Source organism: Somniosus microcephalus, chromosome 7 (genome assembly GCF_052327205.1).
Source record: "Somniosus microcephalus isolate GS21.2 chromosome 7, FLI_Smic_1.0, whole genome shotgun sequence".
Classification (NCBI taxonomy): domain Eukaryota; kingdom Metazoa; phylum Chordata; class Chondrichthyes; order Squaliformes; family Somniosidae; genus Somniosus; species Somniosus microcephalus.
The window spans coordinates 274,063,379-274,087,230 of NC_140993.1; the positions used below are offsets into that span (position 1 = coordinate 274,063,379).

Below are 23,852 nucleotides of genomic sequence, written 5' to 3' on the forward strand. Positions count from 1 at the left end.
ATTGCTGACTTCTAAAGGCTCGAGTACCTTGGGAAGTTTTTCTACTTCCAGACTGATTTGGCTCAGTTCGGAGGGACCACGTGCGTGACCTGGTAGGGGTGATAATGGTTCAGATGAGTCATCATCTTCTGCTTCTTCTCTATTGTCTTCTATTTCCTCCATCACTTCGGCTTTTGCCTCTGCCACCAATCCCGAGTGGCTTATTACTGCTGACACTGCTCACAAAAGGGTGCTCTTTCTTCTTAGCTTTCAACTGATCAATGAATTTGACATATTCCCTTTCTTGCTCAGCGTTGATTCGATCGGCCTCAAAGGTTGTAATCTCTGGATTACTCCCGGTGCCACGTGCTAGTGGGTATAGGAATAGGAAGATAGAACAGATGAATGCGTGGCTAAAGGGATGGTGCAGGGGGGAGGGCTTTAGTTTCCTGGATCACTGGGTCTGCTTCTGGGAAAGGTGGGACTTGTACAAGTCGGACGGTTTACACCTGAACCAGAGGGGAACCAATATCCTTGCGGGGAGGTTTGCTAGCACTGCTGGGGGGGGTTTAAACTAACTTGGCAGGGGGATGGGGTACAGAGTGGAGCTATAGTAGGGGGTGATTTACAGCCAAATACAGAGGAAAAAACAAGTCAGCTGGGAAGGCAGAGCAAATATGTGAAGGCAAAAGGGAATATGGCAGGGCTGGAAGGCATTTATTTTAATGCAAGGAGTCTTGCAAATAAGGTGGATGAACTGAAGTTGTTGTTGAGCACATGGGAGTACGATATTGTTGCTATCACGGAGACATGGTTGAGGGAGGGTCAGGACTGGCAGCTCAATATTCTGGGGTATAGAATCTTCAGGCGAGACAGAGGGGGGTGTAAAAGGGGAGGGGGTGTTGCAATATTAATTAAGGAGTCAATTACTGCTGTAAGGAGGGATGATATATTAGCGGGTTCCTCTAATGAGGCCTTATGGGTAGAACTTAAAAACAAAAAGGGGGCAAGCACTTTGCTGGGAGTGTACTATAGGCCTCCAAACAGTCAGGGGGAGATAGAGGAACAGATATGTAGGCAAATCTCAGAGAAGTGTGAAAATAATAGGGTAATAATAGTGGGGGATTTCAACTTCCCCAATATAAATTGGGATAGTCAGAGTGTGAAAGGCTTAGAGGGTGCAGAATTCTTAAAGTGCATCCAGGAGAGCTTTTTGAGCCAACATGTAGAAAGTCCTACAAGAGAGGGGGCGGTACTGGACCTAATTCTGGGGAATGTAGCCGGGCAAGTGGTGGAAGTATCAGTAGGAGAGCATTTTGGCGACAGTGACCATAATTCGGTGAGATTTAAGGTGGTCATGGAAAAAGACAAAGACGGCCCGGAAATAAGGGTTCTAAATTGGGGGAAGGCCGATTTTAATATAAGGCAGGATCTGGCCAAAGTGGACTGGGAGCAGCTACTTATAGGAAAATCCACATCAAAACAGTGGGAGACTTTCAGAAGGGAAATAGAGAGAGTACAACACCAACATGTTCCTGTAAAGGTCAAGGGTGGGACCAACAAGCAAAGGGAACCTTGGATGACAAGGGATATACAAAAATGCATTAGAAATAAAAGGGGGGCTTTTGGCAGTTACAAAAGACTAAAGACGGAAGAAGCCCTAGAGGAGTATAAAAAGTGCAGGGGCATACTTAAAAAAGAAATTAGGAGGGCGAGGAGGGGCCATGAAATAACACTGGCGAGCAAAATAAAGGAAAATCCTAAGATGTTTTATAAGTGTATTAAGGGCAAGAGGATAACCAGGGAAAGGGTAGGGCCCATTAGGGACCAAAGTGGCAATCTGTGTGTAGAGCCAGATGATGTAGGCGGGGTTTTAAATGAATTTTTTGCATCTGTGTTCACTATGGAGAAAGACGATGCGGACATAGAAATCGGGCAAGGGGACTGTGGCATACTTGAACATATTAGCATCGAGAGGGAGGAGGTGCTAGCGGTTTTAGCAGGCCAAAAAGTGGATAAATCCCCAGGCCCGGATGAGATGTATCCCAGGCTGCTGTGGGAGGCAAAGGAGGAGATTGCAGGGGCTCTGACACAAATTTTCAGAACCTCTCTGGCCACAGGGGATGTACCAGAGGACTGGAGAACAGCTAATGTAGTACCATTATACAAGAAGGGTAGCAGGGATAAACCAGGGAATTACAGGCCAGTGAGCCTAACATCTGTGGTAGGGAAATTATTGGAAAAAATTCTGAGGGACAAAATTAGTCTCCACTTGGAGAGGCAAGGATTAATCGGGGATAGTCAGCATGGCTTCATCAAGGCTAAATCATGTCTGACAAATCTGATTGAATTTTTCGAGGGGGTGACTAGGGGGGTGGATGAGGGAAATGCTGTGGATGTGGTTTACATGGACTTCAGTAAAGCTTTTGACAAAGTCCCGCATAGGAGACTGGTCAAGAAGGTAAGAGCCCATGGGATCCAGGGTGCCTTGGCGCGTTGGATCCTAAACTGGCTGAGTGGCAGGAGGCAGAGGGTGATGGTCGAAGGTTGCTTTTGTGACTGGAAGCCGGTGTCCAGTGGGGTACCTCAGGGATCGGCGCTGGGTCCCTTGTTGTTTGTGATCTACATAAATGATTTGGATGAGAATGTAAAAGGTATGATCAGTAAGTTCGCAGATGACACGAAAATTGGTGGGGTGGTAAATTGCGAGGAGGAAAGCCTCAGGCTACAGGACGATATAAACGGGTTGGTCAGATGGGCGGAAAAGTGGCAAATGGAATTTAACCCTGAAAAGTGCGAGGTGATGCATTTTGGACGGACAAATAAGGCAAGGGAATACACAATGAGTGGTAGGACCCTAGGAAGTACAGAGGGTCAGAGGGACCTTGGTGTACATGTACATAGATCCCTGAAGGCAGCGGAACAGGTAGATAAGGTGGTTAAAAAGGCATATGGGATACTTGCCTTCATTAGCCGAGGCATAGAATATAAGAGCAGGGAGGTTATGATGGAGCTGTACAAAACGCTGGTGAGGCCACAGCTGGAATACTGTGTGCAGTTCTGGTCACCTCACTATAGGAAGGATGTGATTGCTTTGGAGAGGGTGCAGAGAAGACTCACCAGGATGTTACCTGGGATGGAGCGCCTCAGCTATGAAGAAAGACTAAACAGGCTGGGGTTGTTTTCCTTGGAGCAAAGAAGGCTGAGGGGGGACCTGATTGAGGTGTACAAAATGATGAGGGGCATAGATAGGGTAGACAAAGAGGAACTTTTCCCCTTAGTAGGGGGGTCAATAACAAGGGGGCATAGATTCAGGGTAAGCGGCAGGAGATTTAGAGGGGATTTGAGGAGGAACTTTTTCACCCAGAGGGTGGTTGGAATGTGGAACTCAATGCCTAAAAGGGTGGTAGAGGCAGGAACCCTCACAACATTCAAGAAGCATTTGGATGAGCACTTGAAATGCCATTGCATACAAGGCTATGGACCAAATGCTGGAAAATGGGATTAGACTGGACAGGGATGGATGGGCGGCGCAGACACGATGGGCTGAAGGGCCTCTTTCTGTGCTGTAAAACTCTATGACTATCGCGCAGACGGTTTGTGTGTTCCTGCTCCATTTTCTCAATCAGCTGCTTCTGCTGTCTTCCCAGATTCTCCAGCTCTGTGTCAAAGAACTTTTTCTTTGCATTCATCTCTTGCTCAAAACGGCGAGTCATTTGTTCTAATTGCTGTTGTAGTTTGAAATTGAGTTGAGTTCGAGCCCGGTGTTCCTCAGAAATGTGCATGTCTATAGACTGGACAGACTCAGAATTCTCTGTCAAACTATGTTGTTGTTGTTCAGTGGAATTCTGTTCTGATACTTTGTTCTCTTCTGAAGCATTTATGCACTCCTTCGTTTTTCCATCATTAGTCTGCAAGTCCATTTTAGGCTTGTCTTTTGCACATGGGCTGGTCTTACCATCATCAGTTCCAGAGTCTGAGCTGATTGTCTTCACCGAGTTCACCGAGTTCTCACTCTCTGCTTTTTCACTGTCACTGCTGCATATGCCCTCATCCAATATTCTGGACAATCGTTCAGGTTTGACATCTTTCTTTTTCCCGGAATCTACCATTATTGCTTTTAGGGAGTGCCAGTCCATATTTATTTTCCTGATCCACTCCCGTCCCAGAAGTGGTGGACCTCCCTCAGGTAGTACATATATGTCCATTCCTTGGTGTGCTTTGCCCTTGTGTACCACCTTGACTTTTATCTTTCCGATGGGGTATACTCTTTGCCCCGTGTATGTCTGCAATACTATCTCTGTATCCCGTAGGGGAATATGTGTGAATAACTTTTTGTAATCTTGCTTATTCATGACCATCAACGCCGATCCGGTGTCCAATTCCATCTTCACGTGGACTCCTGCTATCTGCAGTGTGACCCAGATAGTTTGTCGGTCAGCTTCCTTACTCCCATTGTGAATTCTCAGACTACCCAGTTCCTTGCTGTTGGAGTCTGAATCCGAATTCTGTTCATCCGAACTTTTCTCAGCCACCTTATGTACCTTTCTGCACTTTTCCTCCGGTGACTTTTTGTTGCTGGTCTTCTTTCCTGACCGGCATACTTTAGCTATGTGACCAAGCTTGCCACATTTTCTACATTCCTGGTTTTTAAACCAGCATTGGTTCTGATCGTGTGTTGTCTTCCCACAACGATAACATTTCGTTGTACCCAAAGCCATTTGATCTACGCTGAGTACCGCTGCCTTCAGCTGCATTTCCGCAGTGCCTCTCGCTGCGACTTCGTGCGATGCTGCAATAGTGACAGCCTTATCAAGTGTAAGACCATTCTCTTCCAGTAGCTGCTTTTGTGTTCCTTCTTTCGACAATCCACACACGAATTTGTCTCTCAGTGCCTCCGTCAGTCTTTCCCAAAACTGACAGTATTTTGCCAGCTTACGCAGTTCAATTAAATACTCCGCGTTGCTTTCCTCTTTCCGTTGCGTTCTCGCATAAAATTTAAATCGTTCTGCTAACATCAGCGGTGTGGGGTTCAAATGATTTCTCAGGACAGCAACAATATTAGCGAAGGTCTGATCCGCCGGTTTAGCTGGTGATAGAAGATGCTTCAATAGCCCGTATGTCTTCGCACCCATTGAGTTTAGTAAGGTTAGTGCTTTATCTTTATTTGATATTTTATTTGCCTTACGATAAATCTCTATGCGTTCTACATACATGGCCCAATCTTCAACATCGGGATCGAAATCGTTGATGTTACCATGCTTAGGCATCCTCGCAATCTTCTTGAAAAACAAAATGAAATTTTTCTTTTATTTAATTTTTTTCAAAATGGCGGTTTCCCGCGCTTGTCTTCTTCCCCCGCCTACGAAAATGGCGGCTTCCCACGTTTGCCTTTCTCCCCCGCTGGCTGTAATGGCGATTGCCGTATTGCTGCGTTCGCCCTCCCCAGCGGTTCTCAAATCGTGCCTCCCAGCCCCTCTTGCAGTCCGGTCCTTTCCCCCGGCTGCGGCTGAGTTCTCCGCGGTTCTTAAAAAAAATTATTTTTATTTTCTCCCGCGCCTCGCGACCTCGGTAGCTGCCCGGCCTTTTTCACCGGTCGCGGTCGAGCTCTCTCTCGACGCTGTTGCGTCTCCCAGCCCGCTTGCAGCCCGGTCTCTCACACCGGCTGCGTTTGTATTCACCGCGGCTTCCGTGCCTTACGCTGCCCCAGTCTCAGCGCCTCTGGCCCCGACTTCTGTCCGGCTCTTTTCCCCCCGGCCGTGGTCGAGTTCTCCGCCCTTATATCCTCCGTTCTTCCCTCCCCTATTTCACAGCCAACGTGGCCGACTTGCTGCTCGTCGCTGATCGGCTTACCCACCACCGTGATAGAAGGGATGATCACTGCCTGTTGCTGATGGAAGGCTTCGTGTCAGAATTCTTCCGTCGCTCTGCAGACTCGAGTCTTCTCTCAGCAGAATGATGAGGGCGGATGCCTCTTCTCGACGCCCGTTAAACTGCCTTGGATGTATCTCTGCCGCAGGGTAAGATCGTACTCGTCGCCACTGTTAAGTCTGTGTGTTATATTGAGAATTACTACACAGACCACAAGAGTAAAAGTTAACAGGTCTTTACTAGTCGAAGGTCAGGGCGGAACTGCCCAATAAATCATTACACAGCACTTATACATAGATACATAGAGATAGGAACAGGAGTAGGCCATTCGGCCCTTCGAGCCTGCTCCGCCATTCAATGAGATCATGGCTGATCTTCGTCTGAGATCATAGCTGATCTTACCAGTTCAGTACCCCGTCCCCGCCTTTTCTCCGTAACCCTTAATCCCCTTAGCCTTCAGAAATATATCCAATTCTCTCTTGAAAATATTTATTGAATTAGCCTTCACAGCCCTCTGTGGCAGGGAATTCCACAGGCTCACCACTCTTTGAGTGAAGAAATTCTTCCTCATCTCTGTTTTAAATGATTTGCCCGCTATTTTTAGACTGTGGCCCCTGGTTCTGTGCTCCACGGCCATTGGAAACATTCTCTCTGAATTCAGCCTGTCCAGGCCTGCCATAATTTTATATGTTTCGATGAGATCCCCTCTCAATCTTCTAAACTCCAGTGAGTACAAGCCCAAACTATTTAATCTCTCTTCGTAGGTCATTCCCGCCATTCCAGGTATCAGCCTGGTGAATCGCCGTTGCACTCTTTCCATGGCAAGAACATCCTTCCGCAGATGGGGCGACCAAAACTGTACACAATACTCCAGATGCGGTCTCACCAGCACCTTGTACAGCTGTAGTAAGGTATCCCTATTCCTATACTCGAACCCCCTTGATATGAAGGCCAACATACCATTTGCCTTCTTAATCGCCTGTTGCACCTGCATGCTCTCCTTCAGTGACTGGTGCACAAGAACACCCAGGTCCCTCTGCACTTCCCCATCTCCCAATCTATTGCCATTTAGATAATAATCTACCCTCCTGTTTTTACCCCCAAAGTGGATAACCTCGCATTTATCCACATTATAGTGCATCTGCCACGTATCCGCCCATTCCCCCAACCTGTCCAAATCGCACTGTAGCCTCCTGACATCCTCATCAGAGCCCACCCCTCCTCCTAGTTTAGTGTCGTCAGCGAATTTGGAAATATTGCATCCAATTCCCTGATCCAGATCATTTATATATATTGTGAACAGCTGGGGTCCCAGGACAGATCCTTGCGGCACCCCGCTGGTCACTGCCTGCCACTCCGAAAACGAGCCGTTTATTCCAACTCTCTGTTTTCTATCCGCCAGCCAGTTCTCTATCCACGTTAATACTTTGCCCCCAATCCCATGAGCCTTAATTTTGCATGATAATCTTTTGTGTGGGACCTTATCGAAGGCTTTCTGGAAGTCAAGGTACACCACATCCACTGGCTCTCCCCCATCTATTTTACCAGTTACTTCCTCAAAAAATTCCAGCAGATTAGTCAAACACGATTTACCCTTTGTAAATCCATGTTGACTCTGTCCGATCCTTTCCCCATTTGTCAAGTGCTCCGCTATTTTATCCTTAATAATGGACTCTAGCATTTTGCCCACAACCGATGTAAGGCTTACTGGTCTATAATTCCCTGCTTTCTCTCTACCCCCCTTTTTAAATATTGGGGTAACATTAGCTACCCTCCAATCCACGGGTACTGTTCCCGAGTCAATGGAGTTCCGGAAGATGATCCTTAGAGCATCTGCTATCTCCAGGGCCACCTCCTTAAGTACCCTAGGATGTAGTTTATCAGGCCCTGGGGATTTGTCGGCCTTCAGTCCCCTCAACTTACCCAACACCATATCCCTAGAGATACTAATTTCTGTCAGCTCCTCCCTCTCATTAGTCCCTATGTTTGCCGATATTCCTGGGAGGTTATTTGTGTCCTCCTTTGTGAATACAGAACCAAAGTATGAGTTTAATTGGTCTGCCATTTCCTTATTCTCCATTATATATTCTCCCGAATCGGACTGCAAGGGACCGACTTGGGATTTTACCAGTCTTTTCCTCCTGATATACCGATAAAAGCTTTTGCAGTCTGTCTTTATGTTTGCTGCAAGTTTACTTTCGTATTCTATTTTCCCCTTCCTGATTAATCCCTTTGTCCTCTTTTGCTGTATCCTGTACTGCCCCCAATCTTCCGGTCTGGTGCTTTTTTTTGCCAGTTGATATGCCCTTTTTTTTGATTTTATGCTGTCCCTAATTTCCCTCGTTATCCACGGTTGAGTCACCTTTTTAGGTTTATTTTTATGCCAAACCGGTATAAACATGTTCTGGAATTCTTCCATTCTATCTTTGAATGCTTGCCATTGTCTATCCACTGTCAATCCCCCCAGAAACACCACCCAATCAATCTTACCCAATTCCCGTCTCATACCCTCGTAATTCCCTTTATTTAAGTTCTGGACCTTAGTCTCTGATTCAATTTCCTCACTCTCCATCTCGACTGAGAGCTCGATCATATTATGATCGCTCTGACCCAAGGGGCCTCGTACAAGAAGATTGCTGATAAGTCCCTTCTCATTGCACAATACCCAGTCTAAAATGGCCTGATCTCGAGTCGGCTCCTCGACATATTGGTCCAGATAACCATCCCGAAAACATTCCAGGAATTCCTCCTCCTCAGAATTTTTACTAATTTGGGTAGTCCAATCAATATGTAAATTAAAGTCACCCATGATGACAGCTGTGCTCTTATCGCACGCTTCTCTAATTTCCCTTTTTATGCCTTCCCTCACCTCCATTTTACTATTTGGAGGCCTATATATCACACCCACTAACGTTTTCCTCCCCTTGCTATTTCTCATTTCTACCCATACAGATTCCGTTTCATCCGAGTTAATATCCTTCCTTTCCATTGCATTAATCCCCTCCTTTACCAGCAATGCTACCCCACCTCCCCTACCTTTTTGCCGATCCTTCCTAAATATTGTATATCCCTGGATGTTAAGTTCCCAGCCTTGCCCACCCTGCAGCCACGTTTCTGTAATCCCAATCAAATCATACTTGTTTACCTCTATTTCCACAACTAATTCATCCACCTTGTTCCTAATGCTTCTAGCATTAAGATACAAAGCCTTCAGGCTTGCTTTTTTCACACTCTCATTATGAATTAGTTTGGCCCTTTGTGTTTCTCTCCTTTGCTTGTTGCTTCTCACCTTTCTACCATCTATTTCTGACTTCATATGATTTCCCTCTTTTCCACTACCTAGGTTCCCATCCCCCTGCCAAATTAGTTTAAATCCTCCCGAACCGCCCTAGAAAATATTACCCCGAGGACATCGGCTCCCTCACAGTTCAGGTGTAGACCGTCCCCTTGGTACAGGTCACTCCTCCCCAAGAACTGGTTCCAATGCCTCAGGAATTTAAATCCCTCTCCCATGCACCACTGCTCAAGCCACGTATTTAGCTTATCTATCTTACTTTCTCTAAACTTATTAGCTCGTGGCACTGGTAGCAATCCAGAGATTACTACCTTTGAGGTCCTACTTTTCAATTTAGCTCCTAACTCCCTAAATTCAGCTTGTAGGACCTCCTCCCTCTTTTTACCTACATCGTTGGTACCTACATGTACCACGACAACTGGCTGATACCCCTCCCCCTTCAGAATGCTCTGCACCCGCTCCGAGACATCCTTGACCCTTGCACCAGGGAGGCAACATACCATCTTGGAGTCTCGGTCTCGGCCACAGAAACTCCTATCTATCCCCCTTACAATTGAATCCCCTATCACTATAGCCCTATCCCTCTTTTTTCCGCCCTTCTGTGCAGCAGAGCCAGTCATGGTGCCCTGAACCTGGCTGCTGGTGCCTTCCCCTGATAAGTCATCTCCCCCAACAGTACCCAAAACGGTAAACCTGTTTTGGAGGGAGATGACCGCAGGCGACTCCTGCACTACCTTCCTGCCTTTACCCTGCCTTTTGGTCACCCATTTACTGTCTGAGCTAGCCTTTACCTGCGGTGTGACCAACTCACTGAATGTGCTATCCACAAGATCCTCAGCATCGCGTATGCTCCAGAGTGAGTCCATTCGCAGCTCCAGCGCCGCCATGCGGTCTGCTAGGAGCTGCAGCTGGACACACTTCCTGCACACATAGTTGTCAGGGACAGTGTCCCTGATTTCCCACATGGCACAGGAGGAGCATGGCACGGGTCCGAGCTGCCCTTCCATGACTTAACCCTTACAATACCCTTTTATTTACTATGATTTAACTTAATTATTGAATTCTACTTAGAATAAGTTTGTGAAAGTACTCACCAACCAGTCACCTACCTGTTTTCTGGTGTTGTATTTTCACTGCCGCCTCCTGTCCTGGAACCTTTTCCACCTAGGTTAGGCTCCTGAAATAAAATAAATTGAACCTACCTTTTCAACTTCCCCTAACCCCTAAAAGGTTAGAGGAGGTGGAAGGGTGGGAGACACTACACTGTAGTGTTTCGGGTTTAGCAACAGCTCCACCTATATAGGGGTTACTGGCCTCCTGCTCTCCTGATTGCACCAGCTGTGAAAGAAAAAGCCCGCGAAAGGTGAGCTTTTAAACTCTCCCGCCTCGGGCTGCTTCCGCGCAGGTCCGCTGCTCCTCCGGTCTCGGGGCTGTGGGCCTCGGTGCCTCTGACTGCTCCCTCTCAAGCCTTTAAGCTCTCCCGCCTCGGGCTGCTTCCGCGCAGGTCCGCTGCTCCTCCGGTCTCGGGGCTGTGGGCCTCGGTGCCTCTGACTGCTCCCTCTCAAGCCTTTAAGCTCTCCCGCCTCGGGCTGCTTCCGCGCAGGTCCGCTGCTCCTCCGGTCTCGGGGCTGTGGGCCTCGGTGCCTCTGACTGCTCCCTCTCAAGCCTTTAAGCTCTCCCGCCTCGGGCTGCTTCCGCGCAGGTCCGCTGCTCCTCCGGTCTCGGGGCTGTGGGCCTCGGTGCCTCTGACTGCTCCCTCTCAAGCCTTTAAGCTCTCCCGCCTCGGGCTGCTTCCGCGCAGGTCCGCTGCTCCTCCGGTCTCGGGGCTGTGGGCCTCGGTGCCTCTGACTGCTCCCTCTCAAGCCTTTAAGCTCTCCCGCCTCGGGCTGCTTCCGCGCAGGTCCGCTGCTCCTCCGGTCTCGGGGCTGTGGGCCTCGGTGCCTCTGACTGCTCCCTCTCAAGCCTTTAAGCTCTCCCGCCTCGGGCTGCTTCCGCGCAGGTCCGCTGCTCCTCCGGTCTCGGGGCTGTGGGCCTCGGTGCCTCTGACTGCTCCCTCTCAAGCCTTTAAGCTCTCCCGCCTCGGGCTGCTTCCGCGCAGGTCCGCTGCTCCTCCGGTCTCGGGGCTGTGGGCCTCGGTGCCTCTGACTGCTCCCTCTCAAGCCTTTAAGCTCTCCCGCCTCGGGCTGCTTCCGCGCAGGTCCGCTGCTCCTCCGGTCTCGGGGCTGTGGGCCTCGGTGCCTCTGACTGCTCCCTCTCAAGCCTTTAAGCTCTCCCGCCTCGGGCTGCTTCCGCGCAGGTCCGCTGCTCCTCCGGTCTCGGGGCTGTGGGCCTCGGTGCCTCTGACTGCTCCCTCTCAAGCCTTTAAGCTCTCCCGCCTCGGGCTGCTTCCGCGCAGGTCCGCTGCTCCTCCGGTCTCGGGGCTGTGGGCCTCGGTGCCTCTGACTGCTCCCTCTCAAGCCTTTAAGCTCTCCCGCCTCGGGCTGCTTCCGCGCAGGTCCGCTGCTCCTCCGGTCTCGGGGCTGTGGGCCTCGGTGCCTCTGACTGCTCCCTCTCAAGCCTTTAAGCTCTCCCGCCTCGGGCTGCTTCCGCGCAGGTCCGCTGCTCCTCCGGTCTCGGGGCTGTGGGCCTCGGTGCCTCTGACTGCTCCCTCTCAAGCCTTTAAGCTCTCCCGCCTCGGGCTGCTTCCGCGCAGGTCCGCTGCTCCTCCGGTCTCGGGGCTGTGGGTGTGGTCACCACCGGTATTACAGTATACCGCAGCCAAGATAAAGTAGTGCAACCCTTAAAATAGTTCTCTTAAATGTGGAACGGTTACATACACTACAACTTGCAACCTCTAGAAAGTTAAATCTGTGCTGACAATGAACTCAGCAACAGCATCTGCCTTAGGAAAGTGACCAGGTGTCAGGTGGGAGTTTTTATTGTATTTTTCATGCTGTGCACTAATGAGCTGGATCAATGGCCACTGAACTTCCTCCTCAGGTTCACAGACATGGTTCCCGAGCTGCGTGATTCCTGTGCTCATCCAGGGAAATTTGAAAGGTAGGGTTAAAAAGAGGTTTAAGGGTCTGACAAGTACCTAATAATCATATAAATTACCTCGACCGCCTCTGCTGTTCAGGTCGCTGCCGTGTTGGCAAATACCCCCGAGGGATGGGCGCGTGGGGGCAGAATGACGGTGGGTTCCCGACCCGCTCCAAGGTTTATCAAATTTCTCTCCCAATCTGCCTCCAATGCGCCGGCACAGATTCCCGAAAATTCCGGCTGTCATCTTTCAGATGAGATGATAAACCAACATACTGTTTGTCTATTTGACTGGATATAAAGGAATCTGTGGCACTTATTGAAAAGCAGGAAGTTCCCTCGGTGTCCTGGCCAATACTTATCCCTCAGCCAACATAACAACAAACAGATTATCCGGTCACTATCACATCGCTGTTTGTGGGAGCTTGCTGTGCGCAAAGTGGCAGCCGCGTTTCCCACATTACAACAGCGACCCCACTCCAAAAGTACTTCATTGGCTGTTAGGCACTTTAAGACGTCCGGTGGTCGTGAAAGGCGCTATAGAAATGCAAGTCTTTCTTTCTCAACCAGCACCACCAAAACAGATTAACTGGCCATTCCTCTCATTGCAATTAGTGGGACCTTGTTGAAGCAAATCTGCTGCTGTGTTTTCCTACATAACAAGTGGCCGCACTTCAGAAGTAATTTATTGATTGTGAAGCAGCTTGCTACATTCTTGGAATGTGAAATGCGCTTTATAAATGCAAGTTGTTGTTTTCTCTCCCGAACAATACAGAAATCACATTTAATATGCTTGAGTTTGTGGAGAGACTGCATACTGATAGAAACACAGGAACTGGTCCACCATTCAATGAGATCATGGCTGATCTGCGACCTAACTCCATCTATTTTCTTGGTTTTATACAGGTTCTCAGCTAATAGGAATGAACAACTCGAGTGCATTAATAATGCAGACAGTAATTCCAATGCATCAGAGGATATCAGCATAAATAGAGCAAAATATTTTATGGCATGCAAAGCCTCCAGTCAAGGTGACCGTGTTACTGGATTTCTCATAGTAGAGATTGGTGTCAGACGGAATATTAGAGTAAGTTTTCTGATTGTACACTATCGGGCGGGTGCAGCACATCTTTGGAGAGAGAAACAGAGTTAACGTTTCAGGTCGAAGACCTTTCGTAGAACTGAGTTCTGACGAAGGGTCTTCGACCTGAAACGTTAACTCTGTTTCTCTCTCCACGGATGCTGCCTGGCCTGCTGAGTTTTTCCAGCGTTTTCTGTTGTTATTTCGGATTTCCAGCATCCGCAGAATTTTGCTATTGTGCGGCACATCATTGCCCGTGTGTGCATGATTTTTTGATAGGTGCCAAGGGCCAAGTGATTGGAAAACCTACCTCATAGTACATTTAATCTAAGCAACAAGATAAACAAACAAAATGTTACTGGGTTCGTTCATCTCTAAATTGTCTTACCTCGCCTACAATATTACTTGATCGTTTTTTTTAGCAAAACAGTAACGCCAATTAGGCTGGCGAGGAGATTGATTTTCTGTCACGACCTCCCATCCAGTTTTTAGTGATTGTTTGAATTTTGCGCTAGTCACGGAGAAGGAATTTCCCCCCTTTTGCAGAATTAAACACTCCTCGTGGCAAATGGAGTACTTCAAGCAAGCCCACGTTAAATAGTCCGTATGGAGGACAAAAATCCCTCCAAAATAACCTTCAGTTAGAGAGCTCTCAGCAACCACCAGAGTGAAAAGATTTCCATCCCATGAGTTTGTGACGGATTCAGCCCTTGCTCCTAAAGGTGAAGGGACAGAATTCTACCTACTTCAAAAATAAAATATCGATTTATTATTTTAAATTTAGCTGCAAAATCAATGCTGCTCATATATTATCGTCACGGGTCTTCATTACAAAACTATTTAATTGCGTAATTAGCTATGTAACAATCTAACATTTAAAATTTTATAAATCTTAATTTCAAATTAGCTGAAAAAAGATAAATAAATAATTGAGCTCACATCATCATCTTACATGGAGCAGTGTCTAGCTGTATTCGTACAGCAGCTGAAATATGCAACAGATATGACTCATTTTATTGTATTAATGACCCTTTTTAATTCAGGCTCCTACATGCATGGTGGCCTGATGATGGCTGATTATCATCAAGCCCTGAAACATTTATCAAGTCATCTCTAGGTTTTGTATTTCAAACCAGCGCGATGACAAACATTTTACTCCAGCACAATGTGGACATTTGGCATGTTCTTTCAATGACAGGTCTGATTACTTGCCTTGCCAGCTGCCTTTCACTTACAAAACACAACTTTTGCTATTTTTGATAAAAAATTTAAATGATCAGCTTCTAAATGTCAGTGCAATGAAACACTATCCTGCGTACATAATGTTCAGGCAACCCAATCTCGCACCAGTGCTTTCAAATGAATGATGTGCCTTCAGTTTCATTGGCCCAGAAATTTGGGTCTCCTCGGGTGAGTACGCACGAGGTACTCACCCGTAGGCCCAATGGAAGTGCCGGTTTTGTGCATGCACTGCGCATGCGCGGGAAACCGGCACTTCCGCTCCCTTAAACGAAGGGGTTCAGAGGTCGAACGCGTACGCCGGAGAGGCAGCGCGTGCGCATCGAAGTTACGTTTTTTTTGCAGGTTTCTCCGGGAGGGGAAGTCTCCAGGAGTTACACTTTTAAAAAGCAGGCGCAAGGCCTACTTTTAACAAGGTAAGTGGTGAATTAATTAAAATTAAAACATTTTTTCCACAGGTTTATTATTTTTAAATACTTTAAAGAACGGTAAGTTTATTTTTAGCCCTGTTAGAAAATGTAATTAATTTTTTCAAAAATTTAAATTAGTTTAAAATAGTTATTTTATGTAATTTATAGTTATTTAAAAAATGTGATTTAAAACAAAAAATGTATTTGAAGTTTTAGTTATGTTTTGGGGCTTATAGTATTTATAGTTTTGACAGCTCTTCCTGTCAAATTTATGAATGGGCATTTCCCTGCTACCATTGGCTCTCCATGGCCCACGTGATCCCAGGGGACGCATCGAACTAACTGCGCCCCTGGGATACGCAAGCACTGCGCGCCAGCAGTTGGAGCAGGCCCAGGATCGGAATCCCACGCGGGCCCACAGCTCAACGGCCGGCGCGCTAGGTAAGTGCAGGTCGGGGGCTTGCACCCGCAGGAAGCCCCCGACCCAAATTTCTGGGCCATTGTTTTAGCATTTCGCCCCTCCCATTCCCCTGAAGGTATTGATCCCTTGCTGGAATGTGGCTCTAGGGACACTGGTCAACCTCTGGTAGCATCTCCAATTGGCCACTGTTAACATGTGATCCTTGCCAGCAAGGGTTGGCGGGCTTGTTGACTGCTGGAGGAATCAGAGCCGAGCCTGAGCTAAATCGGACTCGCGGGACAACAAACACAGGCCAGTTCTGATGAAAGGTCTTTGACCTGAAACGTTTAACTCTGTTTCTCTCTCCACGGATGCTGCCTGGCCTGCTGAGTTTATCCAGCGTTTTCTGCTGTTATTTCAGCCAAGAACCTTGGCTGATTCTCCCTTCCCTAACTTAGGAGTGCGGAGGCCAGCTGTGGGGCCTCTACTTCTGGCCCTGGCTGAGATCACTAACTTAGCACAAAGCAGGGAGAGAACCTGGGACCTTCCCAGCCTGTGCGGCTCACCTACTCACTGCCTTAACTGACTCTGTTGTCTGGGAAGAATTCTGCTATTTCTTTAATAAACTGTTGCTTGATACTAATGTCATACCCAAGTTGCTCTTGACATAAAGAATATAAAAAATGGGTCCCACTGTCATACCAACCACACAGTGTGCTACACCGAGCCTTCTGGGAAAGGTTTTCAGATTACAATTTCTAAGTTTTTAAAGCTGGTTTTATTTATTTTTTATTGTTCGTTCACGGGATGTGGACGTCGCTGGCAAGGCCGGCATTTATTGCCCATCCCTAATTGCCCTCGAGAAGGTGGTGGTGAGCAGTTAAGAGTCAACCACATTGCTGTGGGTCTGGAGTCACATATAGGCCAGACCGAGTAAGGACAGCAGATTTCCTTCCCTGAAGGACATTAGTGAACCAGGTGGGTTTTTATGACAATCCGGTAGTTTCATGGTCACCGTTTTTATTCCAGATTTATTTCATTTACTGAATTTAAATTCCCACAGCTGCCGTGGTGGGATTTGTACTCATGTCTCTGGATCATTAATCCAGATGTCTGGATTACTAGTCCAGTAACATAACCACTATACTACCATAGCCCGAAATTTATCCGGTTAATCTAAATTATGAGCGGAGGGTGTCTACTTAAATTAAATGAGTTTCCAAATAAGAAAATCTGTTTGCAGATTTATGGCAGAACAGCTACACTAGTTCCTCTCGTCTTTATAGGTGGGCAGGTTAGGATCTATATTTAGATCTCCAACGATGTCAATTAACCTCCAGCTGTGGCCACTTTCAGTCTAAAAACTAGTCTACAACGCCAGCCTTCACGAACATGCCTTTGCACTCCCTTCCATATTCCATACTGCCGGGAGAGATTTGCACGAGTACTTCTCATGGGCCCTGTCCCCCCGGCAACCCGAAAAGTCCCTTCCCCCAGCCCGGGTGATTTTCCCAGATTCTTTTAAACAAACAGTTGTTACGGTACATTAACCACTTTCGGGACTGTATTCGTTTTCCTAGGCCAGAGTGAAAAAATACGATTGACTTTGTGGAAAGAATGTTATGAATTGAGAAACACTCTACAGCCCTGTCACTTTTGTTTTTGAATATTTACCATTAAAGTGTTCCATAAAATCATTTTTTTTAATAAACTGTTACGTGATGGAAAATCTGTGCAGATTTTAAAAGCTGCAAAGCTCAATCAGTCCGCAAGGGATTAATCTCTGGGCCCACAGTGTTGGGTCTGTTGCTATGGTAACCGTATTATATACACAGTGTTGCTTACCAGTTTGCCCATGCATCGCTGCTGTTCAATGCCGTCAATGCATTTGTGATGGATGCTCATCTTACAAGCCTTGCAGCGCAGCCCAAGTTTGGCATTGGTGCCTGTCAAATGCATATGCATCACTAGTCAGATCAATATTTTCCATATATCCCGTAGGCAATTAAGTGATCTGAACGAACAGAGAGTACGTTTAATAGCTAACATTCACCTTAAGCTAGACCAGTTCAGACCAATGGAAAGAAATAACAATTGAGCCCTCTTAAAACCAGGTCAGGCTTGATTCTTTTTTGCTGTTAAATGATTATTTTCTCTCTTTGTTCAGCAGTCTCTTGGTTTCTGTTAACATTGCCTTTTAATCCGCACTAGAATGACATAGAATATGCAATACAGGAACAGGCCATTAGACCCAACCAGTTTTGTGTTGTGATCAATCTCTATGTGAGCAGCAGTGCTAATCCCGTGAGCCTGCCCTGTTCCCATATCCTGTTATTTTCTTTTTCTTTCAAACACCTATCTAACCTATTCTTAAATGTTGACAAGTTTCCTGCTTCAATCACTAACTCTGGTAGCGCATTACACAGCCTCTCAACCCAATGTATACAAAAACGTTTCTCTTGCTATCTGTCCTAAATCTCTTGAGCTTCATTTCTTTTTATTCGTTCATGGGTTGTGGGCATCGCTGGCAAGGCCGGCATTTATTGCCCATCCCTAATTGCCCTCGAGAAGGTGGTGGTGAGCCACCTTCTTGAACTGCTGCAGTCCGTGTGGTGAAGGTGCCCCCACAGTGCTGTTAGGGAGGGAGTTCCAGGATTTTGACCCAGCGACAATGAAGGAACGGCCGATATATTTCTAAGTCAGGATGGTGTGTGACTTGGAGGGGAACTTGGATGTGATGGTGTTCCCATGCGCCTGCTGCCCTAGTGCTTCTAGGTGGTAGAGGTCGCGGGTTTGGGAGGTGCTGCCGAAGAAGCCTTGGCAAGTTGCTGCAGTGCCTCTTGTAGATGGTACACACTGCAGCCACGGTGTGCCGGTGGTGGAGGGAGTGAATTTTTAAGATGGTGGATGGGGTGCCAATCAAATGGGCTGCTTTGTCCTGGATGGTGTCGAGCTTCTTGAGTGTTGTTGGAGCTGCACTCTCCCAGACAAGCAGCGAGTATTCCATCACACTCCTTACTTGTGCCTTGTAGATGGTGGAAAGGCTTTGGGGAGTCAGGAGGTGAGACAGTCATCACAGAATACACAGCCTCTGACCTGCTCTTGTAGCCACAGTATTTATGTGGCTGGTCCAGTTAAGTTTATGGTAAATGGTGACCCCCAGGATGTTGATGGTGGGGGATTCGGCGATGGTAATGCTGTTGAATGTCAAGGGTCGGTGGTTAGACTCTCTCTTGTTGGAGATAGTCATTGCCTGGCACTTGTGTGGTGCGCATGTTACTTGCTACTTATCAACCCAAGTCTGAATGTCATCTAGGTCTTGCTGCATGTGGGCACAGACTGCTTCATTATCTGAGGAGTTGCAAAAGGAACTGAAGACTGCAATCATCAGTGAACATCCCCACTTCTGATGTTCTGATGGAGGGAAGGTCATTGATGAAGCAGCTGAAGATGGTTGAGCCTAGGACACTGCCGAGAAACTCCTGCAGCGACGTCCTGGGGCTGAAATGATTGGCTTCCAACAACCATCTTCCTCTGTGCTAGGTATGACTCTAGCCAGTGGAGCGTTTTCCCCCCAATTCCCATTGAGTTCAATTTTACTAGGGCTCCTTGATGCTACACTCGGTCAAATACTGCCTTGATGTCACTCTCACCTCACCTCTGGAATTCAACTCATTTTGTCTATGTTTGGACCAAGGCTGTAATGAGGTCTGGAGCCAAGTGGTCCTGACGGAACCCAAAATGAGCATTGGTGAGCAGGTTATTGGTGAGTAAGTGCCGCTTGATAGCACTGTCGATGACACCTTCTTAGACTTAATCTCATATCCATGTTCACAGATTCTAGACCTCGCAATTGTTGGAAGCAGTCTGTCCCTTCTCTTCATAATTTTAAGCACCTCTGTGTAAGACTGAACTGGTCAGATTTGCCCTAGCCAAGCCTATCTGCAGAGAAGCATTGGGCTCTGTTTGCCATCTCCCAATCATGACAAGACCTGGAGGTACCATGGCCATGAACCGATTTCTTACCATGTCTTGTTACAATTCATTGGAGCATAACAAGCTCTACAACAGAGAGGGAAATAGATATTCTAAACATGGTGTGATCTTGCTGGGTTTTAAATCATTAATGTTCACTGGAGACCCTGTTAAGCAAATGGAGCTACATTTTTCAGCAGTGCTAGTATTAATGTAATAACCACATGTAGTGATGAATTTCTGTCAATAGATGTCGTCAGTACTACATTTCATAAATATGGAGTGTTCTTAAAACACGCTTTACAATCCCTAAATAGTAGCTCGGAGCTGAAATAAAACTAAATTACAGATATTCCTACACCATGATAGTCATCAAGCGTCAGAAGTCATCTTTCATTACTCACTGTTTAAATGAGGATTCTGGCTCCATATCAAGTCTTCAATACTTCTAAGCATTTAAAACCCATCACCAACATAGTTTTTGTGCAGCATGTTATAAACTGCTTAACATATTTAGGTGGAATTCTTCGGTTTGTTATTTTAGCAACAGGTTAACAACCAACATAGATTAAGTGGTTGGGTAAAACTATGGCAGATGTGGGAAGATAAATCCGAGTATTTTCTAGAGGGTGAGAAGGTAGCAACTGTACAGGAGCAGAGAGATTTGAGAGTCTAAGCACACAAATCATTTAAAGCTAGTAGACAGGTACAAAAAGCAATCAAAAGGGCTAATGGAATCTTGGCCCTGATCTCGAGGGGGCCAGGATACAAACGGGAGGAAGTGATGCTGCTGCTGTACAGAGCCTTGGCCAGAGCCCACCTGGAGTTCTGGGCATCGCACCTCAGGAACGGTATATTGGCTTTGGAGGGGATACAGCGCAGATTCACCGGAACGATACCGGGGGCTTAGTGGGTTAGAATTTGAGGACAGGGTGCATAAACTTGCTGTGTATTTCCTCAAGTATAGAAGATTGAGGGCAGTTCTGATGGTGGTGTTTAAAATATTAAAAGGGTTTGATAGGGTAGATATAAAGAAACTATTTTTCTCTGGTGGGGAAATCAAGAACAAGGGGACATAATCTTAAAATTAGAGCCAGGTCATTAAGGAGCAAAATCAGGAAGCACTTTTTCACAGAAAGGGCAGTAGAAATCTGTCTTCCCCCAGAAGGCTTTGGATGCTGGGACAATTGGAGCTTCCAAGACCAAAGATCAATAAGACTATAAGTGTATCAAGGGATATGGAGCTCAGGCAGGTAAATGCAGTTGAGGTACAGATCAACCACGATCTAACTGAATGCCGGAGCAGGCTCAAGGGGCTGAATGGCCTCCTCCTGTTCCTAGGTTAAGGATGTTGTTTAGTACAGGAATTTCACTCGAATTGGCAGGGGTCAGATATAGGGAAAGCCAAGCTCAGTGAACCAAGAGTGAAAAGATTCATATTAACAAAAACCTTATGAACTAGCGAGAAACAGAACTCCTTAATGGGCAAAAAATATATCATTTTCAGCTGGGTTTTAGCTCCTTTAGTGAAATATTTACTTTTGTAAATGAGGTGATATTTCATGTGGAATGTAACTTTCAGAGCTTAACTGCACTGAGTAACTTGGTTTGGTGTCATGTTTAACCCAAATGTATTATTGCTGCATAAATTAATTTCACAAGTGAGCATTTTATAAAACCGCTGTACTGTGCTTTCACCAATATCCAGATGTTGAAACCACGGGGCTTAGGGATTTTAAATCCTGGATGCCGGGCACAACTCTGCCAACGTCAGGAGGAACAATACTGATCAAAACCTGCTTGGTTTTTGAACCATTAGGTTGGGCGTACCCGAGAACATAGAGCATTCTTATTAAAGTGCTCCCAATACTAAATATTGACTCGTTTAATATTCTTACAATGCTGTTTTGGTGTTATCAGCACTTGCATTAGAAGTTTTATTCTTTCATTGCCTATGAAAATGGTTATATTCAGTGTATCTGAACACTGCAAAGTATTAATTGAAGGATGGGTAATACCTGTTAATAACAGTTATTCACCAGAGAGTCATCTCTATAATCATAAAGATTATCAATATGCCTGCACACTTCATTGCACAAGGAGGATCTTGCTTACCAATGATCATGTGGTTGCAGGTATCGCAGAAGGTTGGTTTCTTGAAGATGTATTCCAAGAAGGAATGTGTCCTGTTCTCAGACTGTCTCTGGGTTTTGGTTGGGGTGGAGGTTTGACTTTCCGAAAGTGGGAGCTGTCCGGTGCTGGAACCGACTCCAGGCAGCAGCTCCACCTGAAGCTTTGTCTCACTGCTCGTCCGCAGGAAGAAGTTCTCCGCACTTTTACTTCTCAGGCCTTTGGTCTTGAAGGACAGTGAACGCTTCAGCTTCTGCAGCTGCAATTGAACGGAAAAGGTGTTTAAGTAGATGAGAGGCATGGCGAGGATGCGGGAAAAGCTGGACGTCTAGCTGCGGTTGTGTTGAGTCCCAAGAGCTCTAGCTTTGTGTCGGATAGAGTACGTAGGGTTACTTTAGCCGAGCTACTTTTGAAACTGTATCCTTGGAAAATACTGCAGAGATCAGATTTCTGGCCTTTCATTGTTTGTGTCCAATTAATAACACAGTGCTGTCAGGGGCCTAGCATAGACACAGACAAATATTGTTTGTATATGCTTAAAACAATTCTCAACAATTTCCTCCTCTCCCCTCCCCTCCCGAAGGTATTTGCTACGACAGCCTGTTACCCTCTGATGGTTTGCTGAAAGGCTGTTATTTATGTGTTTGCCTAAATGGTGAATGGCGACATGCTATTCAGCAGTGACGGGCATCACTTCCAAGCCAGATTCCGTCGCTACCCAATGTCTACAAACATAAACTTCCAGCAGGAGGGTTCGAGTACAGGAGCAAGGATGTCTTGCTGCAGTTGTACAGGGCCTTGGTGAGACCACACCTTGAGTATTGTGTGCAGTTTTGGTCCCGTTATCTGAGGAAGGATGTTCTTGCCATGGAGGGAGTGCAGTGAAGATTCACCAGACTGATACCTGGGATGGCAGGAATGACGTATGAGGAGAGATTGGGTTGATTAGGCTTATATTTGCTAGAGTTTAGAAGAATGAGAGGGGATCTCATTGAAACTTATAAAATTCTAACAGGACTAGACAGACTAGATGCAGGAAGGATGTTCCCGATGGCGGGGGAGTCCAGAACCAGGGGTCACAGTCTAAGGATAAGGGGTAAGCCATTTAGGACAGAGATGAGGAGGAATTTCTTCACCCAGAGAGTGGTGAACCTGTGGAATTCTCTGCCACAGAAGACAGTTGAGGCCAATTCATTAAATATATTCAAGAAGGAGTTAGATATATTTTTTAAGGCTAAAGGGGTCAAGGGATATGGGGAGAAAGCAGGGACAGGGTACTGAATTTGGATGATCAGCCATGATCGCATTGAATGGCGGAACAGGCTCGAGGGGCCGAATGGCCTACTCCTGCTCCTATCTTCTATGTTTTCTGTGAGTCACTGGGCAGCGATAAGGAACAGAACCCCAGCCAACATTCCCCTCCCCAAACCAAACCCACCGAGGCTAACTGGTACCGCTCTCTCTGACTCAGGGGAGATTGGCTTCTTACTTTCTGGATTTTCATTCAGATGTTTTTCTCCTGTTCAGCACCACAGATCATTCCCGTAAGTGAGGCAGAATATATCGGGCCGGCCTTTGCTCTGAGCAACGACCGAACAGTGTCGGCCGTTCATTACACTGGCCCACAGACGTTCGATGGGATTTTGCCCTGGAAGTTACTGTAAATGAGAGAGCCAAGCAGTGCGACGCCCTCTACACAGCAGCTGGGACCTATGTGAACAGGGCAAGCAACTGTGTGTCTCCTTAACCAGAATGAAGAATCGTCAGTGAGCAGCGCAGCATCTGAACCGGGATGTGTCAGTTAGAATATTTAATTCAATGACAAAAAAAAGGTACAGAAAGCAAAATAAAGAGAGGGAATGAAAGATAGGATTAAGAGAGAGAGTTAAAAGAGACAGAAAGGAAAAGTAAAAACAAAATCAGAGCGACTGACCATTCTTCTAAACAAAGCAAGGAAATGTTACAATAAAAACATTAGAATATTAACAACCCACCTGATAGACAGTTAGGCCCCGATTCTAACTGTCCTCACCTGGTGGAAACTGGAGTGGGGGAAAGGCAGTTTAAATAAAGCGAGTCACCGACCCTCTCTGATCCCACTGCCTTCTCGCCAGACCCTGATATTAACCTGCTCTTTTGAGCAGGCGAGCAGGACACCCCCAGGAAGGAAGCAGGGTCCTACTTGATGTCATCAGGACCCGATTTGCAATTTTAGTTGGGCGTCTGAGCCGGGGGTGGGGTGGGGAGGAGAGGAGGCGGGGGGGGGGCAGTGTCGGCTTTCCTGTCAGGCAAACCTGTCAGGAGCCGGATCCTGGGCCAGAAGAGGCCCAGAAGATACGTTTTTAAGGTTTTATTTTAGATTTCCTTGAAGGGGAGAAGTGTTCCTCCAGGATTCACAAGAAAGCCTTGGGCCTTCCCTTGCATCAGGCTGCCTCCCTCACGATCTTTGAC

The 23,852-nt window shown here is 46.8% G+C and overlaps 1 protein-coding gene across 2 annotated transcripts in view; it reads right to left on the minus strand.

The window, feature by feature from the left end:
- The window catches only part of stac (SH3 and cysteine rich domain), a 224,589-nt gene that overhangs the window by 120,590 nt on the left and 80,147 nt on the right, over positions 1–23,852 (minus strand). For both annotated transcript variants that reach the window (XM_085993817.1, XM_085993816.1), the window contains exons 2-3: positions 21,387–21,660; positions 17,142–17,242 (exon numbers count right to left, since the gene is read on the minus strand). In XM_085993817.1, coding sequence (XP_085849943.1) covers positions 17,142–17,242; positions 21,387–21,660 — 375 coding nt within the window. The remainder of the gene's footprint in view (positions 1–17,141; positions 17,243–21,386; positions 21,661–23,852) is intronic.